This window comes from Nyctereutes procyonoides, unplaced genomic scaffold, assembly GCF_905146905.1.
Source record: "Nyctereutes procyonoides isolate TBG_1078 unplaced genomic scaffold, NYPRO_anot_genome, whole genome shotgun sequence".
Taxonomy (NCBI): Eukaryota; Metazoa; Chordata; class Mammalia; order Carnivora; family Canidae; genus Nyctereutes; species Nyctereutes procyonoides.
Genome location: NW_026575131.1, coordinates 53,642,523 through 53,651,230, shown reverse-complemented (window position 1 = coordinate 53,651,230; position 8,708 = coordinate 53,642,523). Strand labels below are relative to the sequence as shown.

The 8,708-nt window shown below is 59.9% G+C and overlaps 1 protein-coding gene across 3 annotated transcripts; it reads right to left on the bottom strand.

Moving 5' to 3' along the window:
* Positions 1-1,485: 1,485 nt before the first annotated feature.
* On the bottom strand, positions 1,486-7,666 carry GPR108 (G protein-coupled receptor 108). 3 transcript variants are annotated; one of them, XM_055344612.1, is made up of 18 exons: positions 7,433-7,666; positions 6,708-6,827; positions 5,750-5,800; positions 5,467-5,549; positions 4,896-5,020; positions 4,724-4,785; positions 4,552-4,620; positions 4,360-4,464; positions 4,099-4,232; positions 3,933-4,008; positions 3,367-3,440; positions 3,164-3,281; positions 2,946-3,076; positions 2,783-2,826; positions 2,503-2,552; positions 2,270-2,353; positions 2,045-2,169; positions 1,486-1,846 (listed from the first exon to the last, which is right to left on the bottom strand). In XM_055344612.1, exons 1-18 carry the CDS (start codon positions 7,550-7,552, stop codon positions 1,774-1,776), a joined length of 1,644 nt encoding a protein of 547 aa, XP_055200587.1. In that variant the 5' UTR covers positions 7,553-7,666; the 3' UTR covers positions 1,486-1,773. The 3 variants fall into 3 exon arrangements, with proteins under 3 accessions (XP_055200587.1, XP_055200588.1, XP_055200589.1); XM_055344613.1 differs by lacking the exon at positions 7,433-7,666 and adding an exon at positions 6,972-7,263; XM_055344614.1 differs by lacking the exons at positions 6,708-6,827; positions 7,433-7,666 and adding an exon at positions 6,136-6,554.
* Positions 7,667-8,708: the final 1,042 nt, after the last annotated feature.

Here is an 8,708-nt window from a genome sequence, read left to right as displayed (position 1 = left end):
CCCTGCACGCACAGGAAGTAAAAAAAAAACTCGGCCCTGTATGGCCATGTCTTTCCCTGCTTTCAACTTTTCCGTGGCTCCTGCAGGCACTGGCACGAAGTCCAACTGTGTCTGTGTCTTTAGGCTCCTGCCAGCTGCTCCCCCTCCCCCCTGTCCCCCCCTTCCCTGCCAGCCCTACAGTGGGACTCGTAGGCTATTCTGGGCTTCTCTGCCTTGCAGCATAACTTCCTCAGTCTGCAATGCCTCTCCACTTCCTTGTCTGGCTGGACTATTTATTCATCTGGGCCCGTTATACTTGTTTCCGTTTGCAGGAAGACTTGACCCCAGCCCAATTCTCTACCCATTCATTGTCCCATGCCTGTGCAACCCTCCCGCCCAAAAAAGTATTTCCCAGAGCTCCGAAAGGGGCTCAAGGTGCTCCAGCTGAAGGGGACGGGACGGGGGACAGGAGACGAACTATATCTCTGGAGCTGCCTACGTGTGTGCACAGGTGCATCCCTAATCCGAGGTCATTCCTCAAAGTTCAGGGCAGTTCACGCAAGGTCAGGCTCACAGCATTATCATGTGTGATCCTCAGCAACCTGGTGGGACCCCCATTTTCCATGTTGGGAAACAGAGGTGAAACCACTTATCCAGGGTCACTCAACAAAGGGGGCAAGGTCGGGGCACCTGGGTGGCTCAGTGGTTGAGCATCTGCTTTTGGCTCAGGTCGCGATCCTGGGGTCCTGGAATCGAGTCCCACACTGGGCTCCCCACAGGGAGCCTGCTTCTCCCTCTGCCTGTGTCTCTGCCTCTCTCACGAAAAAATAAATAAAATCTTTTAAAAAAGGGGGGGGGGCACAGGTCAAAAGGTTTGGTTGCAGTGAGCCCAGGAGCAGAGGGGCAGCACACACAGTGGTTAAGTGCAGCTCTGAAACCGGCCTGCTGGGGTTTTGAGTCCCGAGTCTCCCAACTGGTGAGCTGTGTGGCCCTGGGCAAGTTACTTGGCCTCTGTGTGTCTCCAAGGCTTTTTAATAGGAATTAGGGTCAACAGAAGCCTTAGAAGAGGGTGTGGCATGTAGCAATCACTACGTGTTAGCCACGATTACCAATAGTCTTCAGTGTGGGCGACTTGGGGGCCTGCCAACCGCCCTGTTTGCCTCCCCTCCAGCCTCTGCAAGGCCTGTCCCCTCACCTAGGCCTGCTGTCCTTCCCACTGCTTCTGTTCAACTTTCCCTGAATTCCCAGGCTGGGTCAAGGCCCTGTGATGGAACTGCCTGAGGACTCAGCCCTCTCCCTGCCTGTCCCCCACCCCCAACCATGGGCCCGGGTCATTGCCCTGTCCTCAGCATCCAGCCCAGGGCCAGGCACAGAGCAGTTGTTCAACTGATATTTACCGAATATGTAAAACGGATCCTACAACCCTCCCTCCACAATGAATATAGGTTTCTAAATTGTAAACACAACCTCTGTGTTAGACCTCAACACCCAGAAAGGCAAAGAAACCAGGGTAGCAAAACAGATTGGTCATTATTGTACAGCTGCAAGTGGCGGGTGGCTCAGGGGCAGGGACAGGGCTGCCCAAATCTTGGGGGAAGAAGGGGCTCTCTTCCAAATGGGCTCCTGGAACTCAAGTCTCTCACCCAGGCACCTTCCTCCCCCGCCACACCCCCCCCCACTCTCCACCCCAACACATATGTGTGCTTTGGGAGCAGAGCTAGAGTGAGGAACGTGTACGCAGAGGGCGGAGGCGGGAGGTGGGGGAAGCAGGACGGTCCCAGACACAGGGGAGGATCACAAAAGTTCCCGCCCGCTGGCTGTTTTGTTGACCTTGGACAGGCCTTCCCGGAACCCAGAATCGGTCATTCTGGAGGCAAACAGCAAGGAGGTGGTCCAGGAGTTGAGGAGCGCTCGGTCCCGCCCACCCAGCACCCATCAAATCCAGCCCTGGAGTGGCCTGCCAGGCTGGGCCCCCTCCATCCCCAGAGCCCTGGCCCTGCCCACTCTGCCTGGGAAGCCGCCACACTCCCCACTGCCCTGCCCACCCCTGTGACTCAGGACTCACATCTGCTCCATCTGCATGTCCTCCTCATCCTCCTGGGGCAGCTGTAGGTAAGGGTTGTTGCCTGCAGGCTGGAACTTGTAGCCGGTAAGCACGAAGAAGGCTAGAGTGGAGCCCTCTACCAAGAGCTGGGGGGCAAGGGGAGTGGGAGTGTCAGGCATATCCCCTACCCCCCCGGCTGTAGTCTGGCCTGCGCCCCTCCCCCCCACTTGTGGTCTCAATCCTCACCTGGTACAGCCACTGCCACTGGAAGGGCACAGCCACCTGCAGCAGGATGGCGATGATCCGCGTGAAGTAGACGTAACAGATGACCTGCCGGGACAGGGGCAGAGTGTCGGGGCTCAAAGCGACGGCACAGGGAGGGCTTAGAGTGGGTACACCAATGGGCTGGTTGTACGCACCCCCCGGCAAAAAACAAAAACACCCCCAGACACTTCCCTGAGTGAGAACAGGGCTCCTACCATGATGTAGTAATGCCGAAACAGCTTCAGCTTGGCCAGGTTCACCGCCACTGACAGGTGTGCACGGGAGATTGAGGGGGTAAGGGGAGGGGGAGAGGTATGGAGGAGGGTCATTTTGGGGAGAGTCCAAGGGACAGGAAGGCTGGAGGGGGATGTTCAGGGGACAGGCAGGAAGGGGCAGCCGGTGGGGAGGAAAGGGAAGGGACATCCAGGGTCAGAAAGAGGGATCTGGAGCAGGACAGGGGCTGGGGAACAGCAGGTCCTGGGACCAGGGCCTCACCCTTTCCATCGGTGCCAGATGCGTCCTGGAGATGCCGGATGGACCTGGAACCAGACGGGGGACCCAGACAGCCGTCAGCACTACCTCCTGTCACATTTACAAGGGGCAGGGTCTCAGCCTCCGGCAGGGGTCAGCTAGGAGGGGTCAGATGTAGGATCCTCACCAGACCACAGGGAAGAGGATGGTGCCACAGCAGATGAGATCCACCAGGAAAAGGATCTCCTTCCAGAGCCTATAATCACTGGTGCCCTCCTCGCGGGACTCGATGACAATGTAGGCCACGTTGGCCAGGACCTGTGGGGGGTGGGTGGGTAGGTGTGCCCCGAGGGTGCATGCATGCCCGCCCCCCCTCCCCTACCCCCGCCTGCCACCCAGGTGCACCTGCAGTGGAATCACGATCCCAAAGATCTTCTTCTCCTTGTCTGACAGGACGTACTTGACGAAGGCCCAGCCGGAGCCGATCAAGGCGATGGTGATGAAGAGGAGAGCGCCCTTCAGCCTGGGGAGGGTGCGTGTAGTGAGGGGGACGGTGCCCAGCTCTCCCCAGCCCACTCCCCCCACCTGCCACAGAGAAGGGCACTCACAGGTGTGTGATGTAGTGCATGATAGCGAGGCCTTCGATGGGGTGGCCCTGGCTGTTGATGAAGTAGTAGTTGATCTGGAGGTGGGTGGATGGATGGATGGTCAGACAGACGGACATGTGGGTGGCCGGTGGTACAATTGGGAGGATGGCGGTGGTTTAGGGACATGGACGGTCAGGGTGGCATGGTGGGCACAAGGTTGACAGAACCGACAGTTATGATCAGGATGGCAAGTGGACCCAGAAATGGGCAGTCGTGGCCCTGACAGAGGAGGGCGACTCACAGCTGGATGGACAGACGGGGGGAGGATCAGAGCTGCGCCAGTGGACCGTCAGACTGAAGGGCAGACAGTCACAGACAGACAGGACGGACGGGCAGACATCTGAGTTGGGTGGCCAGCTGGTGGCCACTGTGATGCAATGGCTGGATATGTGGACGGGGCGGGGGGTGGTGGACAGATGAACTCCCAAGCCCGGGGTCTGCAGAGACTTGGGGAGTGGGCTGCACGGGCTTCTTCCTGGACCCAGAGACCCCAGCCCGCCCCCTTCTGCTCCCCGCAAGGCTCTCACACTGTGGAAAAGGAGGGAGATGCTCTTGGTGAAAGCGAGGGCCGCCATGAGCCAGTGGATCTTGAAGACGTTGTACCTGGCGGGGGGAGGGGGCGGGGGCATCAGTCAGGGGCGGGGAGGGCTGTGACCAGGGGAGGTGGGGGACCCCCAGGGGCCAGGGCATTACGTGTTCCTGTAGAGGACGGACACCCAGAAGACGCCGGCTGCCAGGAAGCAGGCAGACATGACCAGGTACAGCTTGAACAGGGGGATTTCCGCCGCCGACAGGAAGCCCTCCGGGTTCTTCTCCCGAATCATGACCTGGGGAGGGAGGCCGCAGCGGGGAGTGGGGGTTTCACACCCGCCCACTCCCGACCTCCCCCCAGATGGGCATATCACCAGATGGGCACGCCAGCTCTCAGGCCTGGGCGCCGCCGCCTCTGCTCACCGTGAGGTCGAACGGCTGCTCCTGGCCCGGCTCCGAGTTGTAGCAGTTGTGGAAGTTGAGGTTGTACTGGCCTTCCTCGGCCCGAGAGCCGATCACCACGTGGAACTGGGCGGCAGGGGGAGAAGGGGAGTCAGCCGGGTGGTCCCCGCTCTGGGGGGGGGGAGGGGGCCACGGGCGCGCCCCGACACTCACACTGAAGTTGTAGGAATTGTTGAGATGCCCAAGCCCCAGGACCAGTTCGCTGTCCTTCCCACTGAGGCCCTGAGGGGACAGAAGGTCCACATCAGCTGGCCCTGGGCCTGGCTCTCCGTATGTCCCCCCCGCCCCGCGACCCCCCCCTCCCCCTGCCCTGGCTTCCTCGAACCTGCTGGTCTCCCTGGGACACTGTGGGTTTTGACTGGGCCTTGCTGAGCACAGTGATGGTCCCTAGAGGGGGCAAGTGAATGACTTTAGGATGGACAACAGAAAAAATGGGAGGTAGGCCAAGCAGCCCTGGCCATCCACCCTCCCTGCTCCCACGGCCCAGCCTGACTCACCGCTGCCCACTTTAGGGGTGACTGTGAGCTCTGGTTTCGGGGGCCCTGGTTCAGAGGGCACTTCGGGGAGGAGCCCAGGAGAGATGAACAGCTTCTTCTGGTCCCCATACCTCCGCACCTGGACCCTGGGGTGAGGATGGGGGCCCCGGGGGTGAGGCCAGGAGGCTGATGGCTTAGGTCATCTGTACAACATGTGCAGAGGGACTCGATGGTCCCTTGGGCCCTCAGATCTCCTTTGCGAGGCTTGGCATCAGGCTGAATCAGTGGGCACACAGTTCCAGCACTGGCCACCACCCCTCAAGACGGCTGCCCCACCAGTGACCGTCACTTTCTGCAACGCTGACTTATTCCACGTAAGTGCGTTATTTAAAATGAAAATGCATCTATAGACAGGCTACACGGTATTGTTGGACTCTGGTTCTTGGGCCTCAGTTTTTTCTTTCAGGATGGGGGATAATGTCAGCATCAAGAGTCGACGAGTTAACACCTGTAAAAGCTCACAGGATGCTCCCTGGGACATATGACACATTCAACAAGTATGAATGATGGAGCCCCCGACCCATCAACTTACCGCAGATCCTTGGTGTTGATGAGGAAGAGGACCAGGAAGTTGCTACTGTTTTTCCGGAGAGGACAGCTGTGGGGGTTCGGGGTCTGGGGAGTGCGTAGGAGGATGTCTTGGTTACCGCCTCCCTAGCCCAGCCCCACCCTGTCCCCTCCCCATCTACCTTGCAAGGGAGGGTCACTTCTTGCTCCCCTCCCTGCGAGAAAGAACAGGGGCCCTTGGCTCCTGATGTAAAGGACAGACATCCCAGGCCCTCCTCACCCCCTCCACCATCTCCTCCTCCACTCACTGAGTAGGATCGAATGCTGCCAGATTGAACCCGAGTCAGACTGAACCCCACCTGGCAGGTGGAAAGAAAAGGGGAGGAAATGAGGGATTCCGCAGGGACCTCCCCAAGCCACCTCTTTTAGCAGCAAGAGAAACATCATCTCAAATTTACTGAACACCTACTGTGTGCTAGGTCCCACATTCACTCGTGGAATCTTCCAACAACCTGTCCTGCCCCAGGGCCCCTCATACTCTTAGCTCTTAACCATCCTGTGCCTCTCAACTTGGATGTCACTTCCTGCAGGGGCAGGTCCTCTGGACCTAGCCCACCTTGTTTTCACTCAATTAAAATGTTGATGTAATAAAGAAGTAAAAATAGATAAAATGTTGATGGCCTCCAGCCTTGACCTGTGGAATCCGGCACACGTGGGTTTGCATCCAGGCGCTGAGACTCTGAGCATGGCACATACCTCTGAGCTTGTGTGAACATCTGTAAAGTTGGGTTTACAGGTGTAACATTTGCACAGCATCCCTGAGAGGTGGCTGTGAGAGAACGGACCCATGGAAACTGCTTTGCCTGATTACCTGGTACTCAGTGGGCATTAAAAAAAAAAAAATGCTGGCTACTCGTTCTGACTGCGGGAACTGGGGATATCTTGTGCATTGGGGTGCCCTCCCTCCACCAACCCCCGCTCAGGGTTGCACATACTGCACGAGGTCTTATTATTCCCATGTTACAGATGGGGACACGGAGGCTCAGAGAGGCCAATGGATTTGCCCAAGATCCCACGGATGAGAGGCTGAACCACCTCTCATCGGCGTGGTGGTGGTGGTGGTGGGGTGGTGGTGGGGTGGTGGTGGTGATGGTGGTGGGGTGGTGGTGATGGTGGTGGGGTGGCGGTGGGGTGGCGGTGGTGATGGTGATGGTAGGAAACTTGTGCACCTCGCCCTCCTCCATCAAAGTCCTCAAAGCCCCTCACCAGCGGGGTCTCCTCTTCTGTCTCGCGGAGGCCCAGCCGCAGGAGGCTCAGGTCCACCTCCAGGGAGCCATTGGCGTAGAAGCCGAAGCTGTTCAGCGGGATCTCGGCTCGCTTCTCCCCCTGCCGGAGACCAAGGAGGCAGAGGCAGCTCAGACCTCTCCCCACCAGCCCAGCCCCACGGCTCTGGCGCGAGGTGGCAACAGGGTGGCCCCAGCTCCTCCAGCCGCTGCTCTGCGAGTCCAGGAAGGGAAAGCCCAGGGGCACCTGGAAGTCTGGGCAGTGGGTGAGCACCACCCCAAAAGCGGAGTTCTTCATCTTGGTGTGCGGAGCCCCGACCTCCCAGACAAGTGTGTAGCTTCCAAGATCCCAGCGAGTGCCCAGGGGACCCGGTTCTACAAGCCCCGGGGACTCCCCCAGGGCCCCAGCGCCCCAGGGCGATCCCGAGGATGCACACACAGGACTAAAAGTTGGGGCTCCCGGGGAGGTGAAGTCCTACCCCCTAGTGGGTGGGGCATGACCCTAGCCGGGGCGGCCCCGCGGCCCCAAGCGAGGACCGAGGGGGACTCCTCGGACGAGACCACTCGGGGCCTGGAAGCGGGGGGGGCGGCGGACCGCTCCATCCGGCGTAAGCAGAGGGGGAGGTAGGGCGAGACCACTCCGAACCAGGGGCTTCTTGGGGACAGAACTGCGCCCCCCGCCGCCGCCCGCCGCGCGGAGGGACTCACCGTCAGCGCCAGCCGGTGGATGCGCCCAGAGCAGCTGTGCAGGAGCAGCAGCAGCAGCAGCCGCTGCCCCCACTCCGCGGGGCTCCGGCGGGCGAGCCCCCTCCTCTCGCTCACTGCCATCTCTGGCGCCGCCACCTCCCCCGACGCCGCCTCTGACGCCCCCGAGTCCAGCGCGCTTAGCCAATCAGCCACCGCTTCCTCGGAAGTCCGCACCGTCCCCCTCGCACGACGCCAAATGGACATCGCCAGCTCCGAATGGGCTGCTGACGCTGCCTAACCCCGCCTCCGCCGTCCCCAATCACTAGGGAGACTGCGCTGATGTAATTGGCTCAACAGTCCACCTAACCAGTTCTGCGGGATCCGATACCCGGCCCTTGGAGCGGAATTCCTCCACCCACGCCCAACTGAAGCTCGGTCCAGGACTACATTACCCAGAATGCAGGAAGACCAGACGGCGCAACAGGGCATTCAAAAACTACATTTCCCAATATCCCTCAGGACGGACTTCCCCTCTTTACCCTGGGGAGGTGGCTCCCAGCCAGAGCCCAGGCTTTTGGTAAACACGCACGTCTGCCGAGGCCTGTCCTGTTCTAATCTTGCTGATCCAGGAAAGGCCGAAACCTAGCCCCAGGCTCAGTCTTGACCCTAGGATGACCTATGACCCTGGGCTGAATTCCAGCCTTAGGCGGAGACTCTTCTAACCCTAGAGTGAGGCAACTAGAAGCCCACCCACAGATCCCAAGCTGGAGGTGTCGTCGGGGACGGGGGGGACAGGGGGGCGGGGGCTGAACACCAACTCCGGGCTGAGTGCTTAGCTGCAACTGAGCCCGGACATCAACCTGAAATCCAGACTTCCCCACTCCCTTCCGACCCTCGACCTACTCTGAGCCTGAGCGTTAATCTCTCTGGTTGAGCCCTCCCAACCTGGACGGAGCCCTGACCCCAGACGAGGCCTGACCGCTGGACCGTAGTTTGAGGCCACGACCCCCTAGTGGGTTGCTGACCCCTCCGCTAAGCTGACCCCAGGTTGAGATCCTATTCCAACTGTGGTGCCGACTTGGAACGAATCCCAATTCCGATTTGAGTTTGAGGCCAGTGTGGAGACTCCAATACCAGGCTAAGCGGCTGAGAGCAGAACTCACGCTGAGCCCCTGACTCAGCTGGTCCCCCAAACCCTGGAGCACAGCCCACTTTGCAACAGGAGGTTTTCTAGCTCAGAAGTCACCAGCAGGTGGGGCCAGGTCCCCACAGAGCCATCTGTCCCAGGATTTCAGGC

Bases quoted from the DNA above. Each gene is read 5' to 3' on its own strand.
- GPR108 (XM_055344612.1), bottom strand. From the start codon at position 7,552: ATGGCAGTGAGCGAGAGGAGGGGGCTCGCCCGCCGGAGCCCCGCGGAG. The intron at 5,021-5,466 runs GTAAGTTGATGG...TCCTCACCCCAG, and splicing joins ATCAACACCAAGGATCTGCG to GGTCCAGGTGCGGAGGTATG. The intron at 3,077-3,163 runs GTGCACCTGGGT...CACCCCCCACAG, and splicing joins GGATCGTGATTCCACTGCAG to GTCCTGGCCAACGTGGCCTA.